The sequence below is a fragment of the Heliangelus exortis genome, chromosome 8 (genome assembly GCF_036169615.1).
Source record: "Heliangelus exortis chromosome 8, bHelExo1.hap1, whole genome shotgun sequence".
In the NCBI taxonomy this organism is placed as follows: domain Eukaryota; kingdom Metazoa; phylum Chordata; class Aves; order Apodiformes; family Trochilidae; genus Heliangelus; species Heliangelus exortis.
In genome coordinates, this window is record NC_092429.1 from 28065282 (window position 1) to 28084442 (window position 19161).

General features: G+C 51.9%; 2 protein-coding genes across 6 annotated transcripts in view; both read left to right on the forward strand.

Annotated features, from left to right (window-relative positions):
* NOS1AP (nitric oxide synthase 1 adaptor protein) overlaps positions 1 to 2901 on the forward strand; it is a 43080-nt gene extending 40179 nt beyond the window's left edge. For 2 of the 4 annotated variants that reach the window (XM_071751282.1, XM_071751280.1), the window contains exons 11-12: positions 821 to 1088; positions 1182 to 2901. In XM_071751282.1, coding sequence (XP_071607383.1) covers positions 821 to 1088; positions 1182 to 1674 — 761 coding nt within the window. In that variant the 3' untranslated portion in view covers positions 1675 to 2901. The remainder of the gene's footprint in view (positions 1 to 820; positions 1089 to 1181) is intronic. The other 2 variants (XM_071751279.1, XM_071751281.1) reach the window with 1 other exon arrangement.
* A 488-nt stretch (positions 2902 to 3389) lies between these two features.
* Positions 3390 to 18515, forward strand: UHMK1 (U2AF homology motif kinase 1). Of its 2 annotated transcripts, XM_071751286.1 has the most exons (8): positions 3390 to 3795; positions 4774 to 5066; positions 8197 to 8388; positions 9088 to 9182; positions 10178 to 10254; positions 13977 to 14075; positions 14775 to 14863; positions 15343 to 18515. In XM_071751286.1, exons 1-8 carry the CDS (start codon positions 3510 to 3512, stop codon positions 15487 to 15489), a joined length of 1278 nt encoding a protein of 425 aa, XP_071607387.1. In that variant the 5' UTR covers positions 3390 to 3509; the 3' UTR covers positions 15490 to 18515. The 2 variants fall into 2 exon arrangements, with proteins under 2 accessions (XP_071607387.1, XP_071607386.1); XM_071751285.1 differs by lacking the exons at positions 14775 to 14863; positions 15343 to 18515 and adding an exon at positions 14354 to 14485 and having other exon boundaries at positions 3396 to 3795.
* Positions 18516 to 19161: the final 646 nt, after the last annotated feature.

The following is a 19161-nucleotide window of genomic DNA, read 5'->3' on the forward strand; positions in this document are numbered from 1 at the left end:
TCTCACCACCCTCACAATAAAGAATTTTTCTCAGATTGAATCTAAATCTCCCCTCTTGCAGCTTGAAACTGTTCCCTCTTGTCCTGTCACTCCGAGCCCTGGTAAAAAGTCCTTCCACATCATTCCTGCATCCCCTTTAGGTACTGGAAGGCTGCTATAAGGTCTCCCAGAAGCCTTCTCCAGGCTGAACAACTCAATTCTCTCAGCCTGTCATCATAGCAGAGGTGCTTCAGCCCTTGGATCATCTCCCTGGCCTCCTCTGGACTTGCTCCAGCAGGCCCATGTCCTTCTTGTCTTAGGGGGCTTTAGAACTGGACCCAGTGCTGCAGGAAGGATCTCATGAGCACAGAGGGGAGGGTGGGTGCCTGGTGGGTGTCCTGCATGAGTCCCATCTCTGTGGGGAGCATGACAGGTCCAGAGGGGGCCAGCAGCACACCAGAAGGGACAGGTCTGCTGTCCCCTGCTCATTCCCTTAGTAAATCCTCTCTCTCCTTCTCTCTCTTTCTTTCTGCAACCCACTTCCCAAGTTGCTCAGTGTCAGGTAAGAGATGCTCTTGGTGTCTTGATAGTGCCAGCACGGAGCCCTGGGCTCACTGCTACCCCATCTTGTCCCATGCTCTCCCTACTGCATGCACCACCCTGCTCAGCCCTGCCATGGCCTCTGCAGGGTTTAAGAGCATCCTCCCTGGCCCCCAGGTTGTGTGCCCCATGCTGGGAGCTGGTGGGCAGCTCTGGGACTCACCGTCCCTATCAGGATCCTCCCTCCAGCCTGCCTCACCCCCTCTCTCTCTTCCCTTTTCCCCCTTTTCTCCCTTTTCAGTGGACCAGAGCATGTTTGAGAACACCAGTGCCAGCACGGCGCCCACCCCCCGGCCTCAGCACGTCCCCACCCTGGCGGGGGTCCCCTCCCAGCCCTCCCGTCCTGCTGGCAGCCAGCACCTCCGGAACCTGGGCAAGGCAGTGGGGGCCAAGGTGACAGATCTCCTGCGCCGTAAGGACCCTGCTGCTCTCCCCAGCCTGGGGGTGATGGAGGTGAACCCCCAGGCAGGGGCCGTGCTGGACAAGGGACCCCCGGGCAGTGAAGATGGGTAAGTGTCTCCCTGTCCCCATCCCACGGGGTCATTGGGAGGGGGTGGAGTGGCTTGAGGAGGGGGCTGTACGTGACTTGTCTGGGTTTGCAGGGCTGCAGGGCTGGATGCTTTCCCCAGGCTGGAGCCCCCACCCCCCATCACCAAGAAGCGGACGCCACGTGCCCTGAAGACCCCCCAGGACATGCTCATCGCACCAGAGCCAGCAGGGACCAGCCCCAGCAGCAGTATGGAGGAGCCTCCAGAACTGCCCACAGCCCACCCCAACCCCACAGAGGAGCAGCCAGGGTCAAGGGACCCATTCCCTCCAGAGAGCCCCGGGCTCCCCAGTCTAACGGGTAGCCCAGGGTCAAGCAGTGACCAACCCACCAGTGCCCTCCCAGTGCCTGACCTCATCCATAAGGGCAGCCTGGAGAGCCAGTGGAGAGGGGGTGAGAGGGGGGCTGAGACCTCACCCCACACAGAGAAACCCTCCCGGAGAGCAGGGCTGGAGTGTGAGCCAGGGGGGAGCACAGGGCAGCCCCAGCCACGCACCCCTGGCCGGGAGGTGGAGGGGCCCCATCCTGACCTCCTGTCCTTTGAGTAGCAGGGATGGAGCTGCACTGGGGGGCATCCTGAGGGCTGGCTCTCCTGAACACACACCAGGCTTTGGAGTTGTCATTTTTTAGGGTAGGGAGAGCCCCAGGGTGGTAGGAGCCTCCCCATTCCCAGGAGAGGTGCGGCCTGTCCTGCCATGGCTTCTTCATGGCCACATCCCAGGCCCGTTCACCTCGGTCATTGCCAAGCTCCTGTCCTGCCACAGTGCCACCATCCTGTCTGCAGCCAGGGGCCATGCTGAGGGGACCAAGGGTGGGCTCACTCAGCTGCCTTGGGCCCTCATTTTTGGGGGTCCAGAAGCAGCAGCCCATGTGGTTCCCCACATCCACACTGGCTGCCCCAATCCAGATTTCCCAGCCTGTGCTGTGTGCTTGCTGAGAATCCCTATCCAGGGGTGTCTGGTGCCCAGTGCCAGGTGGCTGGGATGGCTGATGTCCCCAAAGCATTCTCCAAGGGGCAGCACCTTGGTGTTAGGACACCCAGGGCCATCTCTTTGCAGCAAACCCATGGTATGGGCTCTGGCAGAGCTGGGCTGGACCTATGGGGTCACACAGGGTCCCTGTGAGACCCCTGTCCAGTTCCCTCTTGTTTTCTGGACTCACCTCAGCCACCAGAGACCAGCCAGGTCAGGCAGCCCACTCCATGGTGTGTCTTTGGGAGATTTTTCCTGGAATGGTGGTGTCTTTGAGAGCTTGGAACACAAGAAGCCACGTGGTCCTTTGATAACTGCTCTGTGGTTGTTTCCTCATGAATTACAGGAGGGGTTTGCCAGCTTCTGGGGACCCCTTAGGCTGGTGCAAGAAGGCAGCTGCGAGGTGGCACTTCTTGCTTGGACCTTTAATGTGCATCATTACCAGAAAAGTGGTTTGGGGAGAAAAAGCTCCAAAGATGAGATTTGGGCTGGAGAAGATTGTGAAACTCCCAGGTGGGGGCACCTCTGCTCCTGTGTCACACGGGGTGATGCTGAAGAGATGTCTTCTGCTACCCAAAGCCATATTGTGATGCAGCTGAAAGGAGGAGGTTGGGAGGATGGATCCCTGTGCCTTGGGAGCAGCCACTGTGGCCTCTTTGCCTTTTGGTGTGGGGGTGTTGTGGGGGCACTGGGCTCAAGAGCAAAAGAGCCCGGAGCTGGGGGTGAGGTGTAAAACACCCTTCCTGTGATGTGTTTATGTTGTAAATGGCCAATGTCACCCCAAATAGAAACCTATGAGTGTCAGTATGTGTATGCAGCCTAGACCCACACTGATGGAAATAAGGGCTTGCAGCCCCTTTTGGAGGCACCAGCATCTTCCAACCCTTCCTGTCCCAAGGGAACCTCACTGCTGCTCCAGTCCCTCTGTTTATGTTGTCATATGTGCATAGTTTGGGACAAAAGATGCAGATTGCACAATTTTATTTTTTTTTTTAACGCACTGACACCTCGCAGTCCCTTGATGGGAGGGGACCCCCTGCCCCAGCTCGGGGTAGCCCCCAAACCCTCTGATGAAGCCGGGGACCCCTGAACACTCCCGAGCGGGAGCCTCGGAACCGCAGGGCTGAGGGATCGGGGGGGCAGAGCCTCTTCCCAGCGCCATCCTTGCTGGGGGGGTCCCATAGGACCACAGCCTCCCACGGGCTTTCGGGGGGGGGGGGGGGGCTTTGCGGGGACGCTGCGGGAGTTCGCCGGGAGCGAAGGAACCGGATCCGCCCCTCGGTACCGCTCCGCCCCGTTTCCGGTGTCATGGCGGCCGGAGCGAGGCGGCAGCCGGTACCGGGGACGGTGTGGATCCCGCCGAGGCGGGGGATGAGCGGCGGGACGGGGGGGATGTGAGGCGGGAGGGTGCCATGTCGGGGTGCGTGTGGGGAGCGGCGCCGCTGCTGGAGGCGCTGGGCCGGCTCTGGGAGGTGCAGGCGCCGCTGGGCAGCGGCTCTTCGGCCTCCGTCTACCGGGTTCGGTGCTGCGGGGACCCGCGGGCCCCTCCCGGTGCCGTCAAGGAGTTCGTACCTCCCCCGCCACGGCCCGGTCCCCCCCGCCGCCCCGGAGCCCGCCCGCCCGCCGCCGACTGCGCCGAGTACGGATTCCGTAAGGAACGCGCAGCGCTGGAGCAGCTCCGCGGGCACCGCAACATCGGTAACCGCACCCCGGCCTCACCTACAGCACCCCCGGAACACACCCCCAACCCTCCATCTCGGGGGGCCCCGAGTACCCCCTATCCCTGGGATACATCCCCCCCCCCCCCCCCCTCCAAGCCAGTCCCCCAAAACTGGGGTCGCTAAACCACACCCCCTCCCCCCCCCCAGACAGGGAGGGGAATCCCCCGATCCCTTCCTTCTCCCTCAAAGTGACCCCCCAGGCAGGGCTCTGGATCCCCAGAGCAATGAACCCCTCGGGTTGGCACCCCTGGACGGGCAGGTCTGAGAGCCCCCCACCCCCCTCACGGATAACCCAAAGCTGTTCCCTATCCCCTGGGGCAGATGCTGGGTGTCCCACCCCTTCCCTGAGTTGGGGACCTGCAGGGTGGGGACTTCACCGGGTGGAGGTGGGCAGGAGATGGGTGTCAGTCACTCTTTGGGTACCTTAGGCAGGGCACCCCAAAGTCCTCTGCCTGAGCACCCCAGCAAGAGCCGTGCTGCCTGCGGGGCAGCAGTGGGGTGGGTGCCCACCCACCTTCTTGCTTCAGTGGGAGTGGACTCGGGCTGGGGGAGGGGGTGAAGCTGCTGCTCGAAGCCCTCAAGTTCTCCTCCTAGCACTGGCTTTTTGTCTGTGGGAAATGCTTTTTCATGCCTACACACACACACACACACACGTAGGAAGAGATTGGCAAATGGCCTGAGAAGAGTGGTGCTACCTCCATTTCACCCATTGGGTTCTGCTGATCCATATCCCAGAGGTTGTTCCGAGTGGAATTGCTTTTCCAGCCGGTTCTCCCCTCCTGCTTTGCCCTCTGGAGTTTGGTTCTCCATGCCTCCTGGCATCACACGCTGTAAATCAGACCAGCTGCTTCCTGCAGCTTTTGTGGTCTTGGGGCAGTAGTGGCGAGTGGTGGAGCTTGATGAGTGTGTAATTAATTGCTCGTTAACCAACGCCTGTCAATGAATCTCCCCGTAGTGACACTCTATGGTGTCTTCACCAACCACTACTCTGCAAATGGCCCATCTCGCTGCCTGCTGCTGGAGCTGCTGGACATCAGTGTCTCCGAGCTGCTGCTGCACTCCAGCAACCAGGGCTGCTCCATGTGGATGATCCAGCACTGTGCCCGAGATGTTCTGGAAGCTTTGGCCTTCCTGCACCACAAAGGCTACGTGCACGCCGACCTCAAGCCGCGCAACATCTTGTGGAGTGCAGAGGAGGAGTGCTTCAAGCTCATTGACTTTGGGCTTAGCTTCAAAGAAGGGAATCAGGTTTGCTCTCCAAGCACTTGGCTCCGGGGCGAGTTGTGTGGGTCTGGGATGCTTTGTTCATCTCCTGGGTGGAGCACTCAAGGTGGCCTGATCAGAGTGTCACAGAATGTTTGGGTTGGAAGAGACCTTTGAGATGATCCAGTCCAACCTTTGACCAACACCATAATCCAACTACAAAACCATGTCCTTAAGGACCGGGTCCAAATGCCTTTTAATGCCTCCAGGGATGGTGACTCCACCACTGTCCTGGGCCATTCCAATGCCTGACAACCCTCTGAGGGAAAAAATATTCCCTAACATCCAGCCTAAACCTCCCCTGGTGCAGCTTCCATCCATTCCCTCTGGTCCTATCCCAGTTTATTAAGGACAAGAGGCTTTTTCCTTCCTCACTCCAACCTCCCTTGAGGGAGTTCAAAAGAGAAGAGGCTTTTGCCCTCCTCACTTCAACCTCCCCTGAGGGAGCTGAAGAGAGCTGTAAGGTCTCCTTACTGCAGCTGAACTGGTGCTGAAGGCTTCCTGGAACAGGCTAAAATGTTGTCTGGCCCCAGAGGCCAGAAACTCAATGTTCCCACTCTTCTTCCATGTCTCTGGTTTCTGTTGGTGTCTTGTTCTTTGTGCTGTTACCTGACTGCAAATTCCAAAGTTAACGATGAGCTGGAAAAAAAGTGGTGTCTCAGCTTCCAGGAAAATTTGCTAATTTTTCTGTGGTAAAATGAGTGGGAACACCCAGATCCATAGACTCTCCTTTTATCATCCCTTGTCCTATGTAGCAGTAATCCAGACTTCACCATCTCAGTCCATTGCCTCATCTCTGGCAGTGTTCTTGTGCTTGTCTTTACTTTCCTTCCATCTTCAGCAGTTTCCCTTTCTCAGGAAGTCTGGATACTTCTTTCCCATGTCATTATGTTGAGGAAACCCCATACTCTGGTAGTGACATGGACATATCTCTGTCTGTTTTGCTCTCTTTTTCCTGTTTGCTGGGCTTTCACTTTGTGCTGGTTTTTTGTTTTGCTGATAACTGGATTTTGTAAGTTTGTTCTTGTCCTTTTTTATTCGTTTCCATGGCCTCTCAGAGGGCATCCATAGGATCTGCTGTTGGTGAAGCTTCCTTTCACCCCTCCCTCTCTTAATAACCACTTGTGAAGGGGCATCACTAAACCTTTTTCATCAGGTCCCTCTTAGCAAATTTGGCTTTAATCATGGGCAGCAAGTCGAGTAAACTCACTGGTTTTTCTGTGCAGACATTGTCCTCCTTGTCCCTATACCATGAATTCTAGTCATTCACAGGTTTTTAAATTCATACACTTTTTTTTATCTGGTTTACCTGGTATAGACAGTACAACCCACTGATCTGTGAAGATCAGAGGGTTTTGTGGGTGCCCTGTCTCTGAATCCTTTGGTGCAGGAGCTGGTTTGAATGTTTGTACTTCTTGACTCCTCCGTGTTGTTCTTCAGCTCTCCCACATTCTTGGCCAAATGTTGGGAAGCTGTTGCTGTCTATCAGCAAAAAACATTCTCTTGGTGTCCTCTGGCCAATGCAGATATCTTTTTTTTTTTTTTTTTTTTTTTTTTTCCCTTCAGACCTGTGTTTTGCTGCTTGCTTTGTGACTTGCCTCGTAATAGTTGATCAGGTGGCTTTTTTGCTTCTACGGTTCCTTCCCATCTGCTTTTTTGGGGCTTAATTTCCTTTCCCAGTTCTCAGAAATGTGCTGGTCATGCAGTTGAACCTCCTGACAGGTTTGGGTGTGCAACAGGCATCAGCTTCCCAGCAACACCCCTGCCTTGGGCAGCAGCATACGTGCATGATTTCCTTATCTGAGTCAAGACTGTACCACTTTTATTTGTGGCAGCTCTGCTGACCTTATCCTTGCAGAACTTTTCCTGCCATTATTCTTTAACAGAGAATGGCTGTACATGAAGTCTCAGCTCTCTCACAATGTGCTAGATGGTAGGGGTGAAGTTCCACCTTGCTTTTTGCTGATGGCATTGACCCCAGATTGTTTTCTCTACCTCTAAATATTGTTTAGTGTGGCTGCTAAACTGCTGGGTTTGCCATGCTGGAGGTTCTGCTCTTAGCTGGGAGGAGGAGGAAAGTTGATGAGCAATTTTTATCAATTTTTTTAGCAGAGCTCTATTGCCTGAGTGTGCCTTTTGTAAACTTTCATCAGAGAACCAGATAACTTTGGTTTGAATACATCCCCCTGGTAAGAGTTCCCCATCCTGCACTGTACCTAGTAAGAACTCTTACATATTTGTCTGTCAATCCTTAAATCCCATCAGTGTGCCTAAAATGAGCCCTCCTGTGTTAAAAAGGTGCAGCAAGCAGTGTTTGAGCACTTAGAAGCCTTGGCTGGACAAAACCACAGCTGATGGGTCAGGTGTTGGCTGTGAGCAGGGAGCTGGGCTGGAGATCTTCAGAGCAGCCTCTCCAAACAGCACTTGTGTGAATCTTTAATCTTTAATTTCATGTTTTCTTTTAAGCAGGCAGCACGTGGGCATCTTATTGCCCTCTGCCAGCCACATCAGCTGGGCAGGTATTGATTGCTGTAGCATTTCTGGCAAGGAGGGGGAGAAGGAAGAACTGTGTGGGAAGCAGCCTTGGGAACTTCCTGGTGTTGAGTGTTAGGTGCCTGCTTCATTCTTTTAATCTTTTGTTTCAGAGAACATCAGGACTTGCATAATGGCAGCTTTTACTGATCCTCACTGCTCAGACCAAGCTGCTTGTGCTCTTGTGCAACTGGTGTGAGTTAGCATCAGTTTGCAACTGGTGTCACTTAGTAGCATCTGCAACAGCCTGGGGGGGGTTAGATCCTTATCCTGAAACTTCCAGCACTTGTGGGAGGTCAGTGGGTCAGTCCAGAGTGACACACAGGAAGATCCCAACAGTGCTGTCTTTCAGAGAGATCAGATGTTAGTAGGATGGCCACGAGATGTTTTCCTTTTCATTCTTGTTTTTTACCTCCTTAACACAGCAGAGCAGGGAGCTGAGCTGCCTGCCTCACAGTACAAAGCTTTCTCTCAATTGAGCAATAGTATTTTGGTGAGGCTTTTGGGCTCTGGGCTGATTTAAGGCTAGAGAAAAGCCTGAATTTGTGAAGATAACTTCTTGTGTGTGTTTGGTCTCCTGTAGGATGTGAAATATATTCAGACAGACGGGTATCGGGCTCCAGAGGCAGAACTGCAGAACTGCCTGGCACAGGCAGGGCTCCAGAGTGAGACAGAGTGTACCTCTGCTGTGGATCTGTGGAGTCTGGGAATTGTTTTACTGGAAATGTTCTCAGGAATGAAACTGAAACATACAGTCCAATCTCAGGAATGGAAGGTGAGTGGGAGCTGCCGTGGATGCTGCAGCAAACAAGTCCTCCCTCTTGGTCATAACCTGGATAGGGTCATAAGCTGGCAACTCAAGAGTGTTTTCAGGGTGTTTCTCTGATCCTATTGCTTTGAGAATTAAGGTTCCAGAGCCTTAAAGAACTTGCCTGCCCTTAGTGAAAGCTGAGGGCTTCAGGAGTCAGTGTTTGGAGCTTGTGTCCTGCCAAGATTTGAGAGGTGAGCTGGACTGGCTGTAGTGATTGCAATGGATGAGTGGTGGCAGCCATCTAGTTCAGCAGAACAATGATAGAGGAATTATTTGCTGGTTTGGGCTCTCATTTGGGGGTCTTTTTGTAAGTCTATATCCTGAGAAAACATGAGGAAGACTCTTTGTAGTGAGCCTGGGGTCTGGCTCTGTTGGGGAAATAATTCTGTTTTGTGTTCCCCATCCCAGTAAGAGTATCAGAACATCTGCAGGAACAGCACATTTGCCTGTGCAGGGATTTTTTCAGCTTTTGCCCAGGCAAATGGGTAACCCTTCATCTGACCTGGGTCTGTTAGTTCAGCGTGGGAGATTGGAGCACTGGGAATCTCACAAAATTCCCAGAGCCTTCTGCAGCCAGTCCAGGAACTGTTGTTGTTGCAAGCTTTGCACTGATCTTTTCTTTAATCACTAAACAGTGTTTCTTTTTTTTTTTTTTTTTCCCAGACAAACAGTCCTGCCATCATTGATCGTATATTTGCCAGTGAAGGGGTGGTTAATTCAGCCATTCCAGCTTATCACCTCAGAGACCTTATCAAAAGGTATCTTCCTGTATTTACTGTTTCTTAAAGAAGGTAAAATCTCATGCCTTGCTCTTCGTAGCTTAGACCCTAAGACTTTTTTTTTAGCTTAGACAACTAGGACTTTTTTTTTTTTTCTTTTTTAAAAATACCTCCCTGACACTTTGCTAGCAACAAGTGCAAGCCTTAGCAGAAATTCCTCAATTCCTCTGATTTTGGCACAGCTCAAAGCACATAAAGAACACCAGTCATGGTGTTCAGGAGTGGCTGTTCCAGTGCTTTGCACTTCCCTGACAGCGAGGTTGTATTTTGGGGAAAACTAATGACTTTCCTGCTTTAGGGGAGGCTTGTCAGAAACGAGGTGTTTGCAGGGGCAAACAGTGCTGCTCCTGCCCTGTGGCCAAGAGTCAGATGGATTTGTGCAGCTCTCTGCTGCTGAGGGGATTGGGTTTTGCTGTCCTGTGGCTCTGCTCTGAGGTCACAGAGGGAATGAGGACACAGCTTGGCAGAAGTAGCATCAAGAACCACTGGTAGGAACAAGTAAGGGGTGGATTCAGGCAAGATCTGGGCTATGAGGTGCTTTGAATCCCATTTGTGGGGGCTCCTCAGAGTGTGATTGGTTTCATGAGACTGCCTCATTCAAAGCCAGGGCTGAATGGCCTGGGGAGGTGGAGCTGGAACATCCCTTCTCAACTTGTAAATCAGCAGCTTCCAGCACTGGGTGCTGGGAGAGATGAGGAAGGAAAAACTTCTGCACCATGAACCCAAAGTGCTTCCTGGGGATTCTTCTGGTGTGCTTCCAACTGGGAGTTCTGGGAGGGTGCTTCTCACTCTTCTGTTGATCCCACAAACACCCCAAAGATAAAGTATTCCCCTGGGGTGGATTCCAGCCTGAGCTGAAGCTCTCAGTGCAGAAATCATAGAATCATAGAATTGGCTGGGTTGGGAGGGACCTCAGAGATCATCAAGTCCAACAAATGTCTGGTGCAAGAGCTTAAGGATGTCTTCTCTTCCAGCATGCTTCATTGTGACCAAGGAAAGAGAACCTCTGCTGAGAAGGCTTTGTGCAGCCCATTCTTCAGCATTCCCTTTGGTAAGCTCTGCCTCTTGTCCCAGATCCTGGCTTTCCCAGCAGGTACTGGAAGCAGCACAGAAGTTGTGTTGGTTCTGGTTCTGGCCTTGGTGCCCCTCCTTTGCTCTTTGTGGCACCTGGGCTCTCAGTGCTGCCCTGCAGGCTCTCAGGTTTTTTTTTTCCCCTGGTTGGACTCCCCCCTAAGTTTTGCTCAAATCAAACTGACCCAGAGGATTTTAGCAGCAGCAGCAGCAGTTATCTGAGGGGACAGAAATAAATAACCAAGGTGCTTCCTTTGTGTTGTGACCATTAAAGGGCTTTTGAAAGGTGGGATGCTGTCTCTGGGGAGTGGTTGGGTTTTCTCATGCCAGGAGTTTCCCAGTCCAGAAAGCAGGAATGTGGGCAAGCAGGGCAGTGTCTGCCCAGCTCAAATAATCCCTGTAAGATCTCTTTTTGTGACTGCCTGCCTCTTCTGGTGCCTGTGTCACAGCTAGAAGTCCCAGTCAGTTTGATCCTGCACTTTCTCTCCAATTTAATAAAACAATTTTAATAAAACAATGGTGTTTCCCCAGCACTCCCCAGGTGGGTTTCAAGCTGTCAGCAAAAGATGTGCTGAGCCCCCCCTGTTAAGGCTTTTATTCCTCCCTGTTTTCTGTTCCAAAAGCAGCATGGGAGCATTTCTCAGAGCTTGTCTGTGAAGAGCTTTGCATCCAGCATTTCTGCAACATGAATTAATGCTTTGGGCATTTCTGGTCAGGTTAGCATTTTCCCTTGAATCTCAGCCTTGGTTTACCTTGCAGGGAAGGTTAAGTGTTGTCTTTTGAGGTGATGCCAAGATAGAGGCATCCTGTGTATGAGGCAAAGGTAGGAAACTCATTCCTCTCCTCAGGCTCCTCTTACACCTCAGAAAGTAGGGATGTGGAAGGAGCTGAACCCTGCAGGCAGCTTTAGAGCAGAGGGAATGGTGTAATGGCAATGTTTAGGTCTGGTTTTAAACACCCAGACATCTAACTGGGCTTAGGACAGGGCTCCTGTGGTCAGTGCTGCCAGTTTATACAACAGCTTCAATGTTTTTTAGTGGCTGCTTCTCTCCTGCCAGAATTGCCCATAAAGCTTGTCTGCACAAAGAAGCATTTACTGTAACTTTCCTGGGGAGGCAAAAAAAGGTCTGTCAGAGAATCACTGAGGTCACTGCCTTTCAGGCTGTTTTGTTTAGAGCAAAGACAGCTGAGAATGGCTTTCCTTGTCAAGCCTTGACTTTCCAGTTCATCAGCTTCTTCCCTGAGCTGCTCCCAGGCTGGGGAGTGGATGCTGGCACCTGGCACTTGGAAGCAGAGTAGAGGAGCTGGGCAGAAGGGTGCTGCAAAAAATGCTTTTGTCATTGGTTACAGGAAGACCTGCTGGCTCTGAGTCCAAGCAGTTGGTTTGTCTCCCTCTCTGAAAAAAAAAAAAAAAGACATGCAAAAAAAAAAAAAGACAGGCTTACTTGAATAAAACTTGTCAATGTTTTCAGTCCCTGCTTCATCTGATGCTGTCTCTAGGTTGCCAACACTCCTGTGGAGGAATGGTGCCAGAGGTTTGCTTGGAACTGGGACATTCCTGGTTATCTAAATACAGCCCCTTTCTTCAAAGGGCCATCCCTGAACTCTCTCTGGGTGGTTTTTAGGGTCTCTTAGGCTCTGAGCCTTTCATAAGGACTCTTCCATGTCAGACAGGAGATTTGTAGCATGTGTGCTTGCCTATCACCTCCTCTTGCACTATGAAATAGTCTTTTGTCTTGGCCTGGCAGAGATGGCAGCTCCCTTGTGAGCTTAGCCTGGAAAAGGGTTTCCCAGGAAATAATATCCTGGTGTCTCAGCAGGCACAGTCAAAAGGCTGGGAATGGAGAACTGGAGCCATTTCCTCCCTTTTCTCTTCTCTCTGTCAAGTCTGAGAATGTTGAGGTGCTGCTGGTGTGCTCAGCTACTGTGGCTGCCAATACAGAGCAGAACCTGAACACTGCCCATACAGTACCAGCTCCTGGATCTGAAATTCCTGACAGACCTTTCCAGGAACATAAAATCAAGCTTTTTTCCCTAGAGAAGTGACACTCTCCCAGCTGCTTTGACTCTGGGGAGCACTGAAGGTCCTCTGGGACTCCATTCCCAGCTTGGTGTCAGTCTGTCCAGTTTGGCTGTTTCTTTTTTCCAGGATAATCTCTGGGCTTCCCAAACCCAGTGCCCCATGGCCACCAGCTCTGTTCCTGCTCCCAGGATCAGTGTTCAGCACCTTGTGGCCAGGGATCTGCTCCTTCTATAGCACTGCATCCTTTAAGTATTTAAATGCCTTTTTCCATGGTTTTTTCAACTACTGTGGCTGCCAATGCAAAGCAGAACCTGAACACTGCCCATACAGTACCAGCTCCTGGATCTGAAATTCCTGACTGGCCTTTCCAGGAACATAAAATCAAGCTTTTGTCCCTAGAGAAGTGACACTCTCCCAGCTGCTTTGACTTTAGGGAGCACTGAAGGTCCTCTGGGACTCCATTCCCAGCTTGGTGTCAGTCTGTCCAGTTTGGCTGTTTCTTTTTTCCAGGATAATCTCTGAGCTTCCCAAACCCAGTGCCCCATGGCCACCAGCTCTGTTCCTGCTGCCAGGATCAGTGCTCAGCACCCTGTGGACAGGAGTCTGCTCCTTCTGTAGCACTGCATCCTTTAAGTATTTAAATGCCTTTTTCCATGGTTTTTTCAACTACTGTGGCTGCCAATGCAAAGCAGAACCTGAACACTGCCCATACAGTACCAGCTCCTGGATCTGAAATTCCTGACTGGCCTTTCCAGGAACATAAAATCAAGCTTTTGTCCCTAGAGAAGTGACACTCTCCCAGCTGCTTTGACTTTAGGGAGCACTGAAGGTCCTCTGGGACTCCATTCCCAGCTTGGTGTCAGTCTGTCCAGTTTGGCTGTTTCTTTTTTCCAGGATAATCTCTGAGCTTCCCAAACCCAGTGCCCCATGGCCACCAGCTCTGTTCCTGCTGCCAGGATCAGTGCTCAGCACCCTGTGGACAGGAGTCTGCTCCTTCTGTAGCACTGCATCCTTTAAGTATTTAAATACCTTTTTCCATGGTTTTTAAGACAGGACATTGCAGGTAGGTTTTGAAGGGGCGAAGGTGGACTTGGTTGTTTAGGGAAGAACTGAAAAATAACCCAGGGAGAGAGCTGGGGCTTGTGCCTTGGTATAGCTTAAGAATTGGAGTTTTTGGCCTGTTTCCAGCTTCTCTGGTAGCAGTAAGAGGAGAGGCAGGTTGCAGAGAGCAGCTCTTTCATCAACTCACATCATCTCCATTATATATGGGGCAGTTTCCTGAACTAGCATAGCTCCTGAGGCCACATAAATTTCTAAATCTCAGCTAAGCAGGCAGAACTCTCCTCTTAATTTCTGCTTTTAAAAGCAGTTTCAAGTGGTGCCCTCAGTGTAACTGCAGAGTGCACTGAACACTTGGCAGAGTCTCTCAGTGCACAGGTGAAAGGAAGCTGGACTTGATAATCTGACAATCTTTTGGGCTGGAAAAGACCTTTTATGCTTCTGAGTTAGAAACAGAATCCAAGCTGTAAACACAGATAATAAAAGAGAGAAACAAAACTTTGCTGCACACAGCAGTAAGAGCTTGTGTCTGATGGTGCATGCTGAACCAACTTCCTGATTTCTTGCTCCTCTGGACTTCAATTTTCTGCTCTTTCTCTGTTTCTGTGGGTGTCAAACAGCTCCCCATATTGAAGATTTGGTGATGCTCCCCACCCCTGTGCTGAGGCTGCTGAATGTTCTGAGTGATGCTTCTCTGCAGTGTGAAGAAGAATATGAAGGTTGGTGCAAACCATGCAGGTCCCACAAAGCACTGTCCTCTTACAGGCTCTTTTTTTGGCTTTGGGGGTGCAAGAGCAAGCAGAAAAGCAGTTCATAGGTGCAAGGATGACAATGAGTTCCTCAGCTGAGATTTGGTACCAAGTGGATCAGGCTGCACCAAGAGAGAATAGACTGAAAGACTGAGAAAGAGCTTGTAGTGAGCTCTTGAAGGATCCCAGGTTAAAGAGAGGAAAAAAAAGGTTTATTTTTGTTTTCTTCTTTGGTTAAATGCCCACAGGCCTCATAATTTCTGGCTCTGAGCTCTTGCTGGACATGCACAGGACTCTGAAGTAGCAGAGATCCTCAAAAGTTTGCTAGTGAACTTCTCCAGGACCTCAGCAGAGAACTGAAATACCTCATTGGAGTTCCTAAACTGTAGCAGAAACTACACATGGAGGATGGCACAGGATGTCAGTGGGATTTGCCTTTCTGCTTGCTCTCAAATCCCCAGGAGAAGCCACATGTTCACTGAGACCTGGTGTCATTCTGTGGCCAGGAAGCAGTGTCACCTTCTGCTCTGCCCCTTCCCACTTGTTTTTGTTTTAAATTGAGAGGAGAAGGCTCTGGAGGTTCCTGGTGAGTTCCTCTGCCCTTCATTTGTTCCTTGGCTCATCCTGGTTTACAAACTGAAAGACAATCAGAGCTCTTTTCTTTGTCAGATATCCTGGAAGACATAAGGGAGGAGTGTCAGAAATATGGACCAGTGGTTTCCTTGCTTATTCCAAAGGAGAATCCTGGTAAAGGCCAAGTAAGTGAATGGAGAGAGGCTGCTGTGGATTCCCAGGGACATTCCGTGTGCTGCAGGAGTGGAAATCCCAGCCAATCTCCTGGCTAATGCCAGTGCCTGGGATCCTTCCTGCCTATGTCAGGTGGCCTGGGAGATCCCAAAAAACTTTAGCAGGGGAGCTGGGACATGGGAGGGAAGGGGAGAAGCCAGTGGGTGGAAGATGAGGGACATCTCGTATCTCATCTCGTATCTCATCTCATATCTCATCTCATATCTCATCTCATCTCATCTCATCTCTCCTCCCACCTCACCAAACATCAGATGTGAGGAGCAAGAGGTGACATTCCAGTCCAGAGGTCCAGCTCCTTCTTTTTTAGCTCTACAGCTCTGGGCTCAACCAAGGATTAAGTTTGGGATTTTTTTGCCCCAGTTTCAGGTGTGGGAGAGGGCAGGTGGCAAGCTGTAGTGGAAGTCCTATTTCTCCTCTCTCTCTCTTTCAGGTCTTTGTTGAATATGCAAATGCTGGTGATTCCAAAGCTGCCCAAAAAATGCTGACTGGAAAAATTTTTGATGGCAAGTTTGTTGTGGCTACGTTTTACCCACTGAGTGCCTATAAGAGAGGATATCTGTACCAAAACTTGCTGTAGGCAGTAGCAACAATCAAGAGAGTTGTCTTGCTCCTCTTCCTCGTGTTTTACAGTTGAATGTACAAAAGAGCTTCCTAGCCCTGCTTTTGAGTCATCTGTGAAGGAGAGATGCAAAGGACTTCCTTGGGCTTTGAAACCTTTTATTGCTGCTTTGTTGTGTGCAGAGGAGGCAGGGATGGCTTTCAGTGTGTGCTTGTGTGCCTGTGTTGTGCTTTTACTGGTTTACACTGGGTGTGTGGCTTTGCCCTGGAGGGCACTCGGGTGGCTGGAGGAGCCTGGGAGGCTGGGCAGACCTTGGGAAGCACTTTTGGAAGTGAGTTTCAAGTCTTGGCCTTAGCACTTGAGAGAGGATTTCTTTGTTAAGCTTTCCTGTAATGCATGTGCTCTCCTCCAGGAGGAGGAGGAGGAGGAGGGAAGGGTTCTCTGCTTTTTGTTGACAGCTGTGGGAAATGAAGAACCAGAAGCACTATCCTCTTAGAACTAGACCAGGAAGACTTTTGAGTCTTCACATCAGGTGTAGAGCAGAGGGAGGCAGTGAATTGAGCTTTGCTGAGCCTGCAGTGACCCAAGAAGAGCCATCCATCTGACCTGGCACCTTAGGCAGGGAGGTGTGGGTGAGCTGGACTTGGGTTTTTTCTGCCTGGGGTGGGCAGGGACTGCTGGTGGATATGTGCAGTGCCAGCCTCAGTCCCAACACAACCTGTAAGCACTTTGTAACCTGAGCTGATGTGAAAACCCTGTTGTCTGGAGTCATCTTTCTAGCATATACCCTGTGCTGGCACTGGTGCTCCCTAGCTCTGATGCCAAATATTCTGTAATATGTGAGTGTCTTTAGGTGATAGCTTGTTGACTGGAGTGCTACAGTACACCTTCTTCTTTGTGTCTCAGCAGGACTCCTGCCCTGCCAGTCTTTTAAGAAAGAACAAATATTTGTCTGTCCTTGGTACCCATGCTTGGCTTTTCCCTGTGGGGTTTCAGTTTTGCATTAACCCATTAGACTTGTAGATGAGAAGCACTGACACTTTTGGGTCCTTCAGAGGCTCCCCAGAGGGCCTGAGGCAGTCTGAGATCTGTCTGGAAAGGGTTTGGCCAAGCATCAGAATGCACTGGCCAGGGCTGTGTCTGGCTTAGTGTCAGGGATAACAGCCACGTGGGGTTTTTTTGGGGGGGAAAAAAAACCCCCCATGCTCTCTGCTGCTGTGGTTTCAGTGCACACCCAGGCAGGAGCTGGTTCAGGCAGCTGCCAGCACAGGGCAGGCAGTGGCTGCTCCCCAAGGATGTGCAGATCCAGCTCCACTTTGCTCCTGGTAAGCACAGAGCTTGGGTAGAGGGGGACCAGCATCTTCTGGCCGTGGTACCAGTGCTGGGAGGAGAGCTGCTGTGAATTTTTTTCCAGATGCAATACTACTGGGCAGCTGCCTGAACTGCCTCTTGACTGCCTTCTGACCTTCCCTGGAATAATACCTGAATTACCTTGCAGTTTAATTTTGGATCTTGCTGATGCTGGGTTTGCAGCATGTAGAAGTCCCTCTTGGTTTTGTTTTTTTTATTTTTTTTTTTATTTTTTTTCCCTGTGTTCCAGGAGATCTGCTATCTGTAGCATTTCATAAATCTTGAGTTTCTCCCTGCTGCTGTAGAGCCCTGTCTACTGTGGCCCTTCCCAAACTGCCCCCAGAAAGGACCAATCTCTTTGAATTTTTCTGTTGCCTTGGAGGTGGTGGGTTTTCCAGGAATGGGGAAAAAAAAAAAAAAGAAAGGACCCACAATGAGTTTTAAGGTGTGATTTGCTGGTCAGACTTATTTCTGAGAATGATGCTACTTCAGTGTATGTAATTGTAAAGCAGCTTTGCATGGATGGGGTGTGTGATTCATTGCTTTTAATTTAACTGTCCTTGCAGTGAAGCACTTTTACTCTCTGGGAGGAATAATTGGGTGATGAACCAGGTGAGGGGTTTTCCTGTGTAAAGAGAAGCATTTAAAGCACTCTTAAAGCCTTGGTAGATATTTTCTGAGCTCCTCAGCTCTGAGTTTTTGCTGAGCTGAGCCTGACAGCATTTTGGCCCTGCAGTTCATGTGTTGAATGCCATTGTGTCAGCAGCACTGTGCCTCTCAGATGGCAAAAAGGGGACCCAGGAGCTTGCCCTGCTGAGTGCCAGCCCCCCAGAACACACTGGGAGCTCCCCAGGGTGCAGAAATTAAATGCATTTAAGTCCTCACTTGGATCTGTCTAGGGCTGTAAGCTGCTCTCTCATCTTTTAAGCATCTCTGGTTTGCAGTCAGAGTTATGCTTTGGATATGCAACTAAAGCAAGCTGTGCCAGGATTTATTTTGAGAGGGGAGCTGCATGCTGGAGTTCAGCTCCTTTAACAGGAGCTAAAGAAATCCTCAGGATGCAGACTCCTTCTACCAGATTTTCTCCCCAGATGCCCATGGACGGGCTTGAGCACCGAGCAGGGCAAAAAACTCCAAAGCTGCTTCATTTTCCTCCTGCCAAGGATGCTGATCCACTTGCTGGCTTTCCAGCTCTGTGCTGCTGACACAGCTCCTTCCCCCCAGCCCTGGGAGTGGGATTGCGTCCCCTTGGAGCTTGTGTGGGAACAGGGAACCCGCTGGGGGTGCCTTCTTGTTCCTTGGTGGCATTTGGGGTTTGTAGGTGACCTTACACAAAATTTCACTGCCAGCTGCACTACAGCTGTCCCCGTGCCACCAGCATCCCTGCAGAGGCAGTCAGGGAGAGGGGATCTTTTCCCACTTCACTGATGGGTTCCACACAAGGAGGGTAACAGGGTTTTAAATCCCTGGTCAGCCCCCATCTTCCTGGCTTTCCTGACCCTCTTCCCAGCATCACCTGAGCACCACCGGGCTGCCTTTCCAGAGCCTTCCGTGTCCTTCCTCCTGCTCTGCCGGATCCCCTCACCTCGTGCCTCCCTTCGGCTCGGATTTCAGCTGCTGTACCCGTGCTGAGCAGATGTGTGCTTGATACAGATGATTAATTAATTAATGAATAAACCATGCTTCGATCCCAAGCCCTTCTCTCCCGTGTTTTTTTCCCCTGGGACCGCTGAGCAGACGCCACGTAACCCAAGGACTTCTCCGTCACTCCGCGCCGGGGTGATGCCGCAGCCTCCCCCGTCCCCTCCCGCTCCCTCGGGGCTCCGCTTGCGTGGGGGCAGCGCGGGCGTTTTCCACGTCGCCGTTCCCGGGAAGCGGTTTCCGAGATGATCTCATCCCGGAGGGAGAACCGCCCGGCCCGCTTGACGCGGGTCTCTCCTCCGGGAGGTGCCGGGAATTGCACAACGTCCCGCAGCCCCTGGCACCGCGCCGGTCCCATACCGATGCCTCACGCCTCTGGCAGCCCTGGGGGGCTCGCCCAGACCGGGACCCGCAGTGTCCCCCCGGGGACTCTCCCAGCCCCGGACCCGCTCGGTGTCCCCCTCCGGGACCTGCAGTGTCCCCTGGGGACCCGCCCAGCCCTGGACCCGCGCTGTGTCCTCCCTGGGGACCCGCCCTTTGTCAGCCCGGGAACCCTCCCAGCCCTGGGACCCGCCCTGTGTCCCCCTCCGGGACTCGCCCGGGACCCGCAGTGTCCCCCGGGGACTCGCACAGCTCCGGGACCTGCTCTGTGTCCTCCGTGGGGACCCGCCCTGTGTCATCCCGGGGACTCGCACAGCT